The 17,240-nt window shown below is 40.8% G+C and overlaps 2 protein-coding genes across 2 annotated transcripts; one reads left to right on the forward strand and one right to left on the reverse strand.

The window, feature by feature from the left end:
• The first annotated feature begins 100 nt into the window (after positions 1–100).
• On the forward strand, positions 101–5,279 carry LOC5519278. Its single transcript, XM_001639140.3, has 5 exons — positions 101–969; positions 1,676–1,841; positions 2,123–2,283; positions 2,834–3,217; positions 3,626–5,279. Exons 1-5 carry the CDS (start codon positions 891–893, stop codon positions 3,883–3,885), a joined length of 1,050 nt encoding a protein of 349 aa, XP_001639190.2. The 5' UTR covers positions 101–890; the 3' UTR covers positions 3,886–5,279.
• Positions 5,277–17,214, reverse strand: LOC5519209. The gene is made up of 4 exons (XM_001639060.3): positions 16,620–17,214; positions 7,459–7,543; positions 7,070–7,167; positions 5,277–6,203 (listed from the first exon to the last, which is right to left on the reverse strand). The coding sequence occupies exons 1-4, from the start codon at positions 16,911–16,913 to the stop codon at positions 5,538–5,540; spliced, it is 1,143 nt and encodes a 380-aa protein (XP_001639110.2). The 5' UTR covers positions 16,914–17,214; the 3' UTR covers positions 5,277–5,537.
• Positions 17,215–17,240: the final 26 nt, after the last annotated feature.

Genomic DNA, 17,240 nt, shown 5'->3' on the forward strand with positions numbered 1-17,240 from the left:
CTTTATGGCGGTTCCGCCATACGACTGGAAAACAAATCAGTTGGCAGGGAAATTAATTTCATGCAATTCTCTTGTTTTGCGTATTTAACAACTGGAAACAGGAAGGGTTCTTGTGAAAATTTATAATAGATATGATTTTAATTAGTCGTCTGAAATTACAATTTATGACAGAGAATTTCTGCTACCAACTCCTAAGTTTAAAGCCGAAATATTTCTACTTCTATTTTTCCCCCTTCGATTCCCATTTCGACACCCTAAATGTATCATCCATAGAAAGTTTTCACCCCCGTGTTTGCTGTTTTTGTTATGCTAACGCACTGCTTAGCTAACATTTCTAATTCACGTACGCTAATTTCTTGATAACAGTTCAATGCTGCGACTTTTAAGATTTCACTTAACATCTGTTCAAATAGCTTCGAAATATGGCGAAAAGAAAAAAAACCTTAATGGCTGAATAGTTTTTCGGGTTTCAAAAGGATATTCGCATTCTTAAAGGCGAAATCTTCAGATTCCAAATAACGTTATTTCTACAATAATATCGTGCCAATTCAATGGGACTTCGCCAAGTTGTCTTGGCGGTGAACCAATTGTTTAGTAAAATCCCTTAGTCTTGTTGGATACCCAGTACGCTTTCCATTTACCTAGAAAATTATTCCAATAAAATGGGCAGCCGCCCCCACCTAGAAATAATAAATTAAAAGTAAAAATTAAGGGATTGTGGGAAATGCAATTATCTGTTCGCTAGATATTGACTGTTGCGTACTTAGCTATTCGGGCCGTGCAGGGGCCAAGTCAAATATAGCGCCAGATGGTGGATTGTTTCTTCTGACAGCTTGCCCTTGCGTTTGGGCTTTTTTGACGATTACAAGACGAAGACACTCGAGCACAGGATGGCACTGGTTTTCCTGCAAGTTATGGCAATAATTGCAATGCTCAATATTACACTCCTACAATTCTCAACAGTTCTTGGTGAGTATTCCTGTTTAGGGTTGCCTTTATACAAAGAAAATGACACAAATGTATTTTTATGAAAGATTTATCTTTTCATATATTGTGGAGTGAAATATGAAATAGCAAAAAAGGTATGAAGGATTCCCATATTCTGTCACTGAGCACGGATTTCCAATGCCTTGAAACCTTTATGAAGCATTTAACAAAATGAATACAATTTACGGTAATAGATGTTGTTGACTTAAAAGTACTATATGTTTGACTTTAGGTGAACCGCGTTTTGAATTTTAATGTTGCTATTGTTTTCGTTGCGTACTCTAAATGAATCGAGCTTTTACGGATAGGTGGACTTTTTTTTTGCCATTTTCTCCTATACATTTCTCCGACTGAAATGCTATGGATAAAGATTTTTCAAGAAGAGTGTTTGATTTAGTCGAGAGGGATTATGTGGCATTATATGCTTTCTTGATGGTGAAACTTAAACGATCTTAAAATTCACCCGAGCAAGTGGTTTTTTGCTGAACCTGTACATATTATTACAATACTACTACTTTGTACATATGCTTTTCCATCATTTATGGCAAAGGAAATGCAATTTACCTTGTATAAACTTCTTTCAACGTCAGACCTATAACTATGTTTGTACATGATAAAACTAAAATGTAAGTAGAATAATTTAAGGGTACAAGTACCCGACCTTCAAACGCCTATATTCTATTACTAGGTTTATTAAGTATGCAGTACGCAGAAATTGGTTGCTATGGTGATAGTGGTGAATCCCCGCGCCCTTTGTCTGAGCTGCTTCACAACTACCGTGAAAACATGACATGGAACGACATCAATGACGTCATCAAGAAATGTGCCTCGTTAGCGCATGCGCGCGGTTATAAGTAAGTACAATCTCGCTCCCAGAGCCCATTATTAATACGTACCTTTTACTATCTTGAGTATTGAGTGCATTTTCTGCTGTTTATATCACTGTCTTATTATCATTGTTGCCATTTGTATTACTGCTGGTTTTGTTGCAATGTTCTAATGGTACGGTTGTAGTTAGTGTGTGTTTTTGTTGCTATCGTCACTTGCCATCGGCACTGTTTCACAGCTGTGGCTTCTTCCACTGCTCTCTACGTGAGACACTAGTCCCCTCTCATACTGTGTTGTTCCACTGCAGATTGTTTGGTGTTCACAATTACGGAGAGTGTAGAGCAGGTGCTGATAACGCTGACCAGACTTACGCTCGTAACGGCGTGTCAGTATCTTGCCTCCGAGGTGTTGGCAGAGCAGACGGAGTCTTAGTCTACAGATTGTACGAAACTCACGAAAAGGATGAAGGTACGGTGATTTGAGTGATGTTTTCATTGCTATTACTTGCGAAGTCTGTAACTTTTTCTCCTTATTTCCATTTGTCTCTCTGCCTCCTTATAAATGTTCACACTATTCGTGTTGTAAGCAAGTGTACGTTCTAAGATGGCGTAGACAGGCCCGTACCCAGGGGGATGTGCCACCCCCCCCCCCCCCCCCCCACGCACACACACACACACACATAGACGTGCTATTTGTAGATAAAACTAAGAGTCATAAGCGTGATCACTCTGGTATGTAACCAAATCCGACAATAAACGTCCCGTTTTTGTTCTTTCGGAGGTGGTTAGATCTTTATCACAGAACCCCTCCCCTCCAAGAAAGGTTACGGGCCTGGAAGGAGGGAGACAGTTGGGTTTTTGGTTTGGTTAAGGCTGACAGCACGATTTACTCGTATGCGACCTGGCTACGACTTAGCCGGTTAATTAAACGCTGTCTCTTGTAGATTACAGTATACACCTGTTATTTCCGGATGCTACTGGTAACTTAGTCCCTTATTTCTATTGTTATTGTTTTGCAGGATGTAAGTCAGGATGGCACTCAACCACATCTCGCTGTATATACCTCATGCCGAACGCCACCTACCCCGAAAGCACTGCTGAGCGCTGCCGCCTCCTAGGGGGAACCTTCTTCCTAGCCACCTCCTCCGGAGACTTCACTATGGCAGATCGCCTCATACGTACGCTAGACGAGAAGCACCGATTAAACTCTACAAAAGTCATTGTGCTGGGCAAAGGAGCTTACAAAGGCATTTTGCCGCTCTGGGAGACTTACAACTCCACTCTCGGACCTCCCCCACTCAGCTCCGGGGATTATGTTTGTGCTCTGAAGCACGGTGCTCTCACGTGGTACGTGCTTGCGTGCAACTACCAAGATGGCAGTGTGATGTGTCAGAGAGAAAGAGGTTGGTCATCAAGGGGTGTGGGAGGGGGTGTTCTTCATAATATTGGCGGAGAAGAGTTCTATAATCGTGGTGGGTGGGGTGGGCTAAAGTCCGTGAAATTAAAGTTGATAAAGCTACATGAACTAGCCTTTTCGAACATACCTATGTGCTATATTCGAACATACCTCGGGTAGTGTGTAGTTATGTGCTATCTCTAGATCAGCTGTTCTTTTACCGTCCAACATTGTTAACCCGTTCAATTATGGTATGTTCATATTTCTTTTAGATGTCTTTGATGTTTTTGACATGTGCGAATGTATATTGTTTTGTGAAATGAGGAGAACTTTTCCAGTAGCTTACAATAAGACATCCTTATCCCAAAACATATTGGGGCTAAAGCATTGTTAATGTTTCATTTTATCTTTATAGATCTGCCTCTTTTGAACGGAGGTTTCGCCAAAGCCAAGCACGACGCAGTTGTTGAAGGCAGCGTGTTTGCGTGGTATTTCGTCGATGACGTCATGCGGTGTGCACGTGAATGCCTTTTGGTCAAAGGGTGTCATTCCTTCAATTATGAGTACAATCCATCCAATGCTGCGTTTGGCGCCAAATGCGAACTCAACGACGTTAAACTTCCTAAAGCCGTTATGAAGCCAAGGGATTCTTATAATATTTACGAAAGACTGTAAATAGTGGACCATTAGAAATTTGGGGAGGGGGTTGGCAATTTTTTTTCGTGGGCCCGGAGTGTGTAGGATTTTTTTTTTACCAGAAAGGCTGTGAACGTTTTTTTTTTTTGCTTGAGATTACTCGCAAATTGCGTTTCTACATGGTATATTGAATACATACCGACGGGACACCGACACTTGAAGTGAAAAGTAGAAACAGTGTGACAAAAGAAATCCTTGAGGTGATCACAGGCCTAGGCCCATAAAAGATTTGGGTAGAGGTGTTCAATTGAATACTTCTAAGGGCAGAAAATACAGATTTTTTGTAAGTCAATCCAAAAAAAAAGGAAAACATGTTATAAAAAAATAAGGAAAAGAAACCGCTTTTAACAGACTACAGCTTTCCAGGTAATTATTGTGCTTACAAAAGCAGACTTTGACATTTAGGTTTTGCAAGTTTTTCTTTTTTTTTTATTGTTTGGAGTTCTGCAAGTTTTTTTTTAGAATCGGCTATGCACGCTTTTTTTTTTAATTGCCACCCCCTCCCCAAATTTCTAGTGGTCCACCCCTAAATTCAACTAAGGCTAAGTTCAAACGTCGTATTATCCATGGGCCGTATTCAATGCAAATGCGTTCAAATAAAGATGAAACAATCGACTATATTCATTTGCACGCATTTGCATTGAATACGGCTCATGGATAGTACGTAGTTTGAACGTAGCCAAAGTTGAAATATCCTCTATGGGAAAGAGTTGCGGGCTGCGTGCCCTCTGATCTTCACGCGCGCTTTTCGTCTAAAAAAAGCTGAAGGTATTGTCCACATGGCTACAGCCTCAAGCAAACAGCACCGGCATTGCTGGCCAAAACCAACAACATTTCTGGACCAGCGATGCTGGCGCTGCCTGTGCACCATGTAGGGAGGTGCTTTGCTTACACTTTACTTGCTTGGAGCCCCGTGCCAAAAGCGTTAACATTGGTGGCGATGAGACGATGGCCTAGTGAATCTAGCGCAATGTTGGGTGTGCTGTGGAGTAGTTCGCCAGCATTGCCTTTGTCTGTGTTCGTCCGTGCAAGACTTCGCCAGCAATGCTGGCCGGTTTTGGCGCTTTTTTTACGAGGCTTTACTGTAAAAAAGGTACTAAATTCGTCTCGTTTGGCAAATAAAGCCCACTTAGCAAACAGTCAGCAGTGACAGCGTCGCTTTGGAAAACATGCCAGCATTGCTTGGTAGGCATCGCTCGCTCAGTTTCCAAACCATGTCTGGAGGTACTGAGAAGTAGTTGGTCAACCGGGGAGTAGCGGTACCAGCAAATGCTCGCGATGTTGACACTATTTGCGCAGGAAACATCCCTGAAACTCGACGAGTTCTTCTTAAAATAAGAATTAGTAATAAAGTTGAATTTGCAATGATAAAATATTATGAGTGTTTTTATTGATACGTCAAGCAATTAGGCAATTTATAGCCCTACCCCCCTCGTTTTATATTGTGGAGGGAAGAAAGGACGAGCGAACACAGGCTACAAACAAGCAATTTAAAATGTTTGAATCCTTTCTCTTGTATTCGCCCAGCTCTTAGTCAATCATATACGCAGTTCCAGATATATCACATAAGGAGCTGGATGAAATAAAGCGGCTGAGTAATACGAGGTTAAAATCTTTATGCGCTAAACAGTTCACAGGTAAATAACAAAAGACAAGAATAGTAAAAGCAAGATGCCTGACAGGCTCACTCGGCCATAATTAGCGGCGGATATCGGAGGAGTCTGGGGACGACCGAGCTTCTTCAGCATCCGGTACACATCATCAGTTATCAGACGCTCCGCCCCCTGTCTCACCAATCTGTCAATCAACACATCTTGGATTTTGTCCTGCTCGTCGCTATTTTTCATACTGTATAGTGTCCAGGCCCCTGCACTGATACTGGCGCTGTAGTTGCCGCGAAGGGTCTGAAACGTGTCGTTGGAGTACCTCGGATCGTCGTATATCTTGTAGTCCATGTCGAGAAAGGAGGCGTTGATGGACTTGGCCGCTGCACCGCTCTGGAACATCTTGTGAATGAAGTCCACTCCGCTAGGGCTCGTATCTACACAGCTAGCCATTCCCGGGAGCTGGCGAATAGTATCTCTCAGAACCTTTGCAGTGGAGGGATTCCAGTAAGATGAATAATAGAAGAACCCTATTGGGATGTCGGGGTTTTCTCTCTTGGCTGCCAGAGTCTTAAACGGATCGAATGAGTTGAGCATTGCTTGTTTCACCAGGCCCATCTCGGTGACTAGTTTAGCTACGGCTTTACCGACTTTATTGCTCTCGGTCATGTTCCTCAATCGGCTCGGTTTCATCTGAAATAAGTTAAACAACCCATAAATACGAATACGCAAAACATACAGAAAAAGGTGCAGTTTTTTCTAGGGCTGGAAGAGTCATAATAGCTGTCCCCCTCCCCCGCCCCATCACCTGTAGGTAGAGCATGGCGGCTACTAAAATCAGCACACCAGTGCTCCCCCAAGGAAGTGTAGAGGAACAGTGAAAATAAATTACTAGAGCTATTTTAGGGGTGTGTAGCCAGCCTGACATGAATTATTTCGACTGATTCATCAAAAGACTTGGAGCCATTGGCGACTTCATACCTCTTTTAAAGGGCGAGGGCCAGAACTAGGGTTACACCCTACAACATTTCCTGTGTCATCTATTCACTACCCCCCCTCTCTCCACTGCCTTTAGAAAAATGGTACTTTGATCCCCCTTTAGTGAAGTTGCATATTCTACCTCAAGAAATAGCTTTCCCCACCCCTCTCCCCCTCCAATGCGGATAGTTGGCGCTTTTTTTCTCATCCCTTTCACTCTTACGATACACATCTTTCCACGAGGTACATAAGTTTGCCCCGTGTTACTTCCCCTTATTCTCCCGTGTTTCCAGTCTTCTCTGATAAGGACACTAAACCGGAGGTCCCGTCTCTTCAAGCTGCACTACACTAACCTGAACGTAAGGGACGTAACAAAACGACACAATAAACCCTCTGGCAGTGACCACCCGCAAGGACAGTGCTTACAATGCTTACGAGGGTCATATGTTAGAAAACTGTAAATTCGGTTAATATGCTACCCTCGATAAACAAAGATTATTATTGTCCCCACCCCTTCCCCCTCCACTAGATTGGATGACATAAATTACGCTTTGATTCACAATTCAAATAATATACCCTACCTCTAGATACATAAGCTTTCCTGTGTCCTTCATCTTTGTAAGAACATCCTTTAACATCGGTAATGGCCTTTTCTTGTCGAACTTGTATACCTTCCCACCTTTAACAGCAAGTCAGGCAAGTCTAAGGGAGTGTTCAATACCCTGACCAACCAAAAAAGGGGGGGGGGATTAATTAGCCTTTTTAGTAAGGGCTCTGATTTTTTTGGGATTGTTAATAAGGGGCCAACGAACAACACTGGAAGGGTATTTGATGAACCCTTCAGCCCACAGATACAGACCGCAAAATGTTCCTAGTAAGAGCTGCTGTAAGTTAAAATGATAATAACGCGGAACACCATAAAAAGTGTTTGTGGAGGAGGGTTCCTCATGGTTGGCTATTCTGTACGTACTGAAGTTGAATGACTGCAGCGTGTACACTTTCGTGAGATCCTCAGCGTTTGTCTCCCACATCACGTGTTCTTCGCCGGTCAAAAACTGCAACGCATCAACATGCACGACAAGTCACGGCAAATACCGGATGAAAGGGTGAGGCTAAAAGCCGTGTGTGAGAGCAGTTTTTTAAACATGCTTTTAATGCCTGTATCTAGTCCGTTAGGAAGTGTTCCTTAAATATTCTGAGGAGTGGGGGGGGGAGATTATGGGGCTCTGAAAAAATAGGCTTTCTAAGGCGGGTTGGCTCTGAATGTTTTCGAGTTCTACTGAAGAACTGTACAGGACCCGAAACGATCCCAGGACCCGAAATGATCCCCAAAAGTACCCCAACTGATCCTCGGACCCGAAACGATACCGAGGAGTCCCCGAAATCAACCCCAAGGAATTGCGGTAATGGACAAAGGGAAAGCAGAAGAAATACTTGCAATTCTTGAAGCATAATTAAGGGTTAACAGCGACTCGATTTCTAAACAACGTGACTTATAAATTTCAACACAATACTTCTATTTATTACATTGCCCGGCGTTAAACCCATAAACAGAGTCTAAAACAAATACACAACTTTTAATTGCTACTGAAAGAAATACAGCATGCATAAACATAGCACAGCTTTGCTCAGATCATTCAAACTTTTGACCTTCTATCACACTCTAAACATTTTGCGGTTCCGACACATGACTCTGACACTATAAATCTCATTTCCGGTAAACATCACCCCTAAAAATTAATATTCATTCGACAACCTCAACATGTATTTCACCACGAAATCCTTGTTCACACGAGCGAATATTTACCGACACATTTTAGGCAGCCGGTTTGGCCGAGAAGATGGAATGACAAAAGCACACTAAGTAATACACTCGAACAACCTTTCTACTACCGATGCAAAATATTAAGAGGATGTGGCTTTTATGAAAGCAATATTATGTGAGTTTTGAACTTCCTCATGTAGTCGTGCGTACACCCCGGCATGATCTCATGATATGATAGGTCTTTTATTCACCGAAAACAAACTCTTTCATTCACCGAAAACAAACATGCCAAAAAAAAAACTTTAAAACATTTCGCTTCCTATAAAAAGCAGCATGTCCTATCTGCAAAGACTTTCTTTTATGGCTTGTTATGTAAAAATGATTTATCCACGCCGGGTTCTTCAAATCACTATCACAAAGAATTGTTAGTTGACCCCAATATCTGACTCAACCACTGTATTCCCCCGCAGTCGTATATTAAAATCTTAATACTATAGTTTTAGTTAATGTAAATTCCCTTTTAATAACACAAACAAAGCTAAATGTTTCATATGTTTTTAAAACTGAAAGCCAATCCTTTCACATTCCTTTAGTTGTCCATTACTGTAATTCCTTGGGGTTCATTTCGGGGACTCTTGGGGATCTGTACAGGACCCGAAATGATCCCAGGACCCGAAACGATCCCAGGACCCGAAATGATCCCCAAAAGTACCCCAACTGATCCTCGGACCCGAAACGATACCGAGGAGTCCCCGAAATCAACCCCAAGGAATTGCGGTAATGGACAAAGGGAAAGCAGAAGAAATACTTGCAATTCTTGAAGCATAATTAAGGGTTAACAGCGACTCGATTTCTAAACAACGTGACTTATAAATTTCAACACAATACTTCTATTTATTACATTGCCCGGCGTTAAACCCATAAACAGAGTCTAAAACAAATACACAACTTTTAATTGCTACTGAAAGAAATACAGCATGCATAAACATAGCACAGCTTTGCTCAGATCATTCAAACTTTTGACCTTCTATCACACTCTAAACATTTTGCGGTTCCGACACATGACTCTGACACTATAAATCTCATTTCCGGTAAACATCACCCCTAAAAATTAATATTCATTCGACAACCTCAACATGTATTTCACCACGAAATCCTTGTTCACACGAGCGAATATTTACCGACACATTTTAGGCAGCCGGTTTGGCCGAGAAGATGGAATGACAAAAGCACACTAAGTAATACACTCGAACAACCTTTCTACTACCGATGCAAAATATTAAGAGGATGTGGCTTTTGTTGAAAGCAATATTATGTGAGTTTTGAACTTCCTCATGTAGTCGTGCGTACACCCCGGCATGATCTCATGATATGATAGGTCTTTTATTCACCGAAAACAAACTCTTTCATTCACCGAAAACAAACATGCCAAAAAAAAAACTTTAAAACATTTCGCTTCCTATAAAAAGCAGCATGTCCTATCTGCAAAGACTTTCTTTTATGGCTTGTTATGTAAAAATGATTTATCCACGCCGGGTTCTTCAAATCACTATCACAAAGAATTGTTAGTTGACCCCAATATCTGACTCAACCACTGTATTCCCCCGCAGTCGTATATTAAAATCTTAATACTATAGTTTTAGTTAATGTAAATTCCCTTTTAATAACACAAACAAAGCTAAATGTTTCATATGTTTTTAAAACTGAAAGCCAATCCTTTCACATTCCTTTAGTTGTCCATTACTGTAATTCCTTGGGGTTCATTTCGGGGACTCTTGGGGATCTGTACAGGACCCGAAATGATCCCAGGACCCGAAACGATCCCAGGACCCGAAATGATCCCCAAAAGTACCCCAACTGATCCTCGGACCCGAAACGATACCGAGGAGTCCCCGAAATCAACCCCAAGGAATTGCGGTAATGGACAAAGGGAAAGCAGAAGAAATACTTGCAATTCTTGAAGCATAATTAAGGGTTAACAGCGACTCGATTTCTAAACAACGCGACTTATAAATTTCAACACAATACTTCTATTTATTACATTGCCCGGCGTTAAACCCATAAACAGAGTCTAAAACAAATACACAACTTTTAATTGCTACTGAAAGAAATACAGCATGCATAAACATAGCACAGCTTTGCTCAGATCATTCAAACTTTTGACCTTCTATCACACTCTAAACATTTTGCGGTTCCGACACATGACTCTGACACTATAAATCTCATTTCCGGTAAACATCACCCCTAAAAATTAATATTCATTCGACAACCTCAACATGTATTTCACCACGAAATCCTTGTTCACACGAGCGAATATTTACCAACACATTTTAGGCAGCCGGTTTGGCCGAGAAGATGGAATGACAAAAGCACACTAAGTAATACACTCGAACAACCTTTCTACTACCGATGCAAAATATTAAGAGGATGTGGCTTTTGTTGAAAGCAATATTATGTGAGTTTTGAACTTCCTCATGTAGTCGTGCGTACACCCCGGCATGATCTCATGATATGATAGGTCTTTTATTCACCGAAAACAAACTCTTTCATTCACCGAAAACAAACATGCCAAAAAAAAAAACTTTAAAACATTTCGCTTCCTATAAAAAGCAGCATGTCCTATCTGCAAAGACTTTCTTTTATGGCTTGTTATGTAAAAATGATTTATCCACGCCGGGTTCTTCAAATCACTATCACAAAGAATTGTTAGTTGACCCCAATATCTGACTCAACCACTGTATTCCCCCGCAGTCGTATATTAAAATCTTAATACTATAGTTTTAGTTAATGTAAATTCCCTTTTAATAACACAAACAAAGCTAAATGTTTCATATGTTTTTAAAACTGAAAGCCAATCCTTTCACATTCCTTTAGTTGTCCATTACTGTAATTCCTTGGGGTTCATTTCGGGGACTCTTGGGGATCTGTACAGGACCCGAAATGATCCCAGGACCCGAAACGATCCCAGGACCCGAAATGATCCCCAAAAGTACCCCAACTGATCCTCGGACCCGAAACGATACCGAGGAGTCCCCGAAATCAACCCCAAGGAATTGCGGTAATGGACAAAGGGAAAGCAGAAGAAATACTTGCAATTCTTGAAGCATAATTAAGGGTTAACAGCGACTCGATTTCTAAACAACGCGACTTATAAATTTCAACACAATACTTCTATTTATTACATTGCCCGGCGTTAAACCCATAAACAGAGTCTAAAACAAATACACAACTTTTAATTGCTACTGAAAGAAATACAGCATGCATAAACATAGCACAGCTTTGCTCAGATCATTCAAACTTTTGACCTTCTATCACACTCTAAACATTTTGCGGTTCCGACACATGACTCTGACACTATAAATCTCATTTCCGGTAAACATCACCCCTAAAAATTAATATTCATTCGACAACCTCAACATGTATTTCACCACGAAATCCTTGTTCACACGAGCGAATATTTACCGACACATTTTAGGCAGCCGGTTTGGCCGAGAAGATGGAATGACAAAAGCACACTAAGTAATACACTCGAACAACCTTTCTACTACCGATGCAAAATATTAAGAGGATGTGGCTTTTATGAAAGCAATATTATGTGAGTTTTGAACTTCCTCATGTAGTCGTGCGTACACCCCGGCATGATCTCATGATATGATAGGTCTTTTATTCACCGAAAACAAACTCTTTCATTCACCGAAAACAAACATGCCAAAAAAAAAACTTTAAAACATTTCGCTTCCTATAAAAAGCAGCATGTCCTATCTGCAAAGACTTTCTTTTATGGCTTGTTATGTAAAAATGATTTATCCACGCCGGGTTCTTCAAATCACTATCACAAAAAATTGTTAGTTGACCCCAATATCTGACTCAACCACTGTATTCCCCCGCAGTCGTATATTAAAATCTTAATACTATAGTTTTAGTTAATGTAAATTCCCTTTTAATAACACAAACAAAGCTAAATGTTTCATATGTTTTTAAAACTGAAAGCCAATCCTTTCACATTCCTTTAGTTGTCCATTACTGTAATTCCTTGGGGTTCATTTCGGGGACTCTTGGGGATCTGTACAGGACCCGAAATGATCCCAGGACCCGAAACGATCCCAGGACCCGAAATGATCCCCAAAAGTACCCCAACTGATCCTCGGACCCGAAACGATACCGAGGAGTCCCCGAAATCAACCCCAAGGAATTGCGGTAATGGACAAAGGGAAAGCAGAAGAAATACTTGCAATTCTTGAAGCATAATTAAGGGTTAACAGCGACTCGATTTCTAAACAACGTGACTTATAAATTTCAACACAATACTTCTATTTATTACATTGCCCGGCGTTAAACCCATAAACAGAGTCTAAAACAAATACACAACTTTTAATTGCTACTGAAAGAAATACAGCATGCATAAACATAGCACAGCTTTGCTCAGATCATTCAAACTTTTGACCTTCTATCACACTCTAAACATTTTGCGGTTCCGACACATGACTCTGACACTATAAATCTCATTTCCGGTAAACATCACCCCTAAAAATTAATATTCATTCGACAACCTCAACATGTATTTCACCACGAAATCCTTGTTCACACGAGCGAATATTTACCGACACATTTTAGGCAGCCGGTTTGGCCGAGAAGATGGAATGACAAAAGCACACTAAGTAATACACTCGAACAACCTTTCTACTACCGATGCAAAATATTAAGAGGATGTGGCTTTTGTTGAAAGCAATATTATGTGAGTTTTGAACTTCCTCATGTAGTCGTGCGTACACCCCGGCATGATCTCATGATATGATAGGTCTTTTATTCACCGAAAACAAACTCTTTCATTCACCGAAAACAAACATGCCAAAAAAAAAACTTTAAAACATTTCGCTTCCTATAAAAAGCAGCATGTCCTATCTGCAAAGACTTTCTTTTATGGCTTGTTATGTAAAAATGATTTATCCACGCCGGGTTCTTCAAATCACTATCACAAAGAATTGTTAGTTGACCCCAATATCTGACTCAACCACTGTATTCCCCCGCAGTCGTATATTAAAATCTTAATACTATAGTTTTAGTTAATGTAAATTCCCTTTTAATAACACAAACAAAGCTAAATGTTTCATATGTTTTTAAAACTGAAAGCCAATCCTTTCACATTCCTTTAGTTGTCCATTACTGTAATTCCTTGGGGTTCATTTCGGGGACTCTTGGGGATCTGTACAGGACCCGAAATGATCCCAGGACCCGAAACGATCCCAGGACCCGAAATGATCCCCAAAAGTACCCCAACTGATCCTCGGACCCGAAACGATACCGAGGAGTCCCCGAAATCAACCCCAAGGAATTGCGGTAATGGACAAAGGGAAAGCAGAAGAAATACTTGCAATTCTTGAAGCATAATTAAGGGTTAACAGCGACTCGATTTCTAAACAACGCGACTTATAAATTTCAACACAATACTTCTATTTATTACATTGCCCGGCGTTAAACCCATAAACAGAGTCTAAAACAAATACACAACTTTTAATTGCTACTGAAAGAAATACAGCATGCATAAACATAGCACAGCTTTGCTCAGATCATTCAAACTTTTGACCTTCTATCACACTCTAAACATTTTGCGGTTCCGACACATGACTCTGACACTATAAATCTCATTTCCGGTAAACATCACCCCTAAAAATTAATATTCATTCGACAACCTCAACATGTATTTCACCACGAAATCCTTGTTCACACGAGCGAATATTTACCAACACATTTTAGGCAGCCGGTTTGGCCGAGAAGATGGAATGACAAAAGCACACTAAGTAATACACTCGAACAACCTTTCTACTACCGATGCAAAATATTAAGAGGATGTGGCTTTTGTTGAAAGCAATATTATGTGAGTTTTGAACTTCCTCATGTAGTCGTGCGTACACCCCGGCATGATCTCATGATATGATAGGTCTTTTATTCACCGAAAACAAACTCTTTCATTCACCGAAAACAAACATGCCAAAAAAAAAACTTTAAAACATTTCGCTTCCTATAAAAAGCAGCATGTCCTATCTGCAAAGACTTTCTTTTATGGCTTGTTATGTAAAAATGATTTATCCACGCCGGGTTCTTCAAATCACTATCACAAAGAATTGTTAGTTGACCCCAATATCTGACTCAACCACTGTATTCCCCCGCAGTCGTATATTAAAATCTTAATACTATAGTTTTAGTTAATGTAAATTCCCTTTTAATAACACAAACAAAGCTAAATGTTTCATATGTTTTTAAAACTGAAAGCCAATCCTTTCACATTCCTTTAGTTGTCCATTACTGTAATTCCTTGGGGTTCATTTCGGGGACTCTTGGGGATCTGTACAGGACCCGAAATGATCCCAGGACCCGAAACGATCCCAGGACCCGAAATGATCCCCAAAAGTACCCCAACTGATCCTCGGACCCGAAACGATACCGAGGAGTCCCCGAAATCAACCCCAAGGAATTGCGGTAATGGACAAAGGGAAAGCAGAAGAAATACTTTCAATTCTTTCAGCATAATAAAGGGTTAACAGCGACTCGATTTCTAAACAACGCGACTTAAAAATATTTAATTCCAACGCAATACTTCTATTTATTACATTGCCCGGCGTTAAACCCATAAACAGAGTCCAAAACAAATACACAACTTTAACTTGCTACTGAAAGGAATATAGCATAAACATAGCGCAGCTTTGCTCAGATCAACCATACTTTTGACCTTCCATCACACTCTAAACATTTTGCGGTTCCGACACATGACTCTGACACTATAAATCTCATTTCCGGTAAACATCACCCCTAAAAATTTATATTCATTTGACAACCGAACATGTATTTCACCACGAAATTCTTGTTTACACGAGCGAATATTTACCGACACATTATATTTAGGCAGCCGGTTTGGCCGAGAAGATGGTCACTGAGTAATACACTCGAACAACCCTTCTACCACCGATGCAAAATATTAAGAGGATGTGGCATTTGTTGAAAGCAATATTATGTGAGTTTTGAATTTCCTCGTGCGTACACCCCGGCATGATCTCATGATAGGATAGGTCTTTCATTCGCCGAATACAAACATGCAAAAAAATAACCTTAACACATTTCGCTTCCTATGGAAAGCAGCATGTCCTATCCTTTCTTTTTGGCTTGTTATGTAAAAATGATTTATCCACGCCGTGTTCTTCAAATTACTATCACAGGAATTGTTAGTTGACACCAATTTCTGACTCAACCACTGTATTTCCCCCGCAGTACTATTTTAATATCTTAATACTATAGTTTTAGTTAATGTAAATTCCCTTTTGATAACACAAATAAAGCTAAATGTTTCATATGTTTTTAAAACTGAAAGCCAATCCTTACACATTCCTTTTGTTGTCCATTACTGCAATTCCTTGGGGTTCATTTCGGGGACTCTTGGGGATCGTTTCGGGTCCCGGGATCAGTTGGGGAACTTTTGGGGATCGTTTCGGGTCCTGGGATCGTTTCGGGTCCTGGGATCATTTCGGGTCCTGTACAGATCGTTTCGGGTCCCGGGATCAGTTGGGGGGCTTTGGGGGATCGTTTCGGGTCCTGGGATCGTTTCGGGTCCTGTACAGAACGCTCTAAAGCTCTGGATTTTTTGGATGTCCTAAGTCAAAACCTTTCCTCCCCCCCCCTCAGGATATTAAATAAACACGCAAATCAATGTTATCGTGAATCTTGAAACAACATGTATATTGTTTCGCATGTGTGCAGGAACAGGTTATTTAAAAAATTACAACATGTTTAGTCAGTTAGACACAATAAACAACTTATTCATCACGTTCCATTCTGTCACAGAGCCGTAGCCAGGAGGGACTGAATACTCTGCTCGAGTAAAAGGTTAACAAAACACTTCGTGTTAGAAGGAGACACTTATAAACAGTACGGCGAGATTCACGATATTGTTCAAGTCTGCTGTTCTCTTGTCCGACTCGTCCGATGCACGCTTGAATACGCGAACGCGGTGTTCGCCAACTTTACATGCTGTCTGTATTATACATTTCCTTCAAGCTGGCAAAAGGATTCGTTAAACATATATTGTAAAAAAGCAGTATAGTGGTACGTACGCCTTCCTCCCCTCTATCGGGAAATGTTTATCACTGGCTCAACCTCCCCCCCCCCCCCCCCCCCCCCCCTCTATCGGGAGATGTTTATCACTGGCTTTGAATCTGTTCGGTACATCTTGGAGTGCATATCTCTCAAATTGAGCCTTGAGGCCTCATAAAGACGACACGCCCCAGAGAAAACGTAAGCGATGCAAGCCGAAAAAACAACTGAATTGAGACCGACTCTACGAATATATTGTCGAGTGACACGTAACAGCTGCTCACCTTTGTATTATCATCGTGAAAACAAACAAGCTCTTCGTCTTTCGTTAAATAAATATCCAGTTCGAATCCATCTGCGTTCGTCCCAAGTAGACTCGTGAACCCTTCTAGAGTGTTCTCTTGGTATCGCACCGGATTGCCTCGATGCCCTATTACAAGAGGCTTTGTCTTTGTATGGAACAGATGATCCTTTGGAACTGCTTGCAGATAGCGCGATTCGAAACACGGGTCCGTTGCTATCACTGATATTACTGTGACCGAACTAAACAGCACAACCACTTTGTGAACAAGAAGCATTCTGAAGAAGTTCCGACGAGTAAGGCTTGGAGACGATGGAAACAGTTTAGTTCCACAAAAGGACGCGCTAAAACCGTGAAGTCAGCTAAGATAACATGACAGGCAATTACAATAGCTCAGATGTCGAATTTTGATTTTCTATTAGATTACCTCCAAATCACTGTTAATCATTTACGACAGTCAATAAACAAGACGAAGCGGTTTCTCATTTGTACATCATCATGGTATTTGAGGTTGCTTTCTTATCACATAGAGGCCACAAAGCCTAATTGGATGCGCTCTTTGGAAAAAAATGCACGCAATATATCAGTGACAGCCGCGCAGGAT

Source organism: Nematostella vectensis, chromosome 10 (genome assembly GCF_932526225.1).
Source record: "Nematostella vectensis chromosome 10, jaNemVect1.1, whole genome shotgun sequence".
Lineage (NCBI taxonomy): Eukaryota > Metazoa > Cnidaria > Anthozoa > Actiniaria > Edwardsiidae > Nematostella > Nematostella vectensis.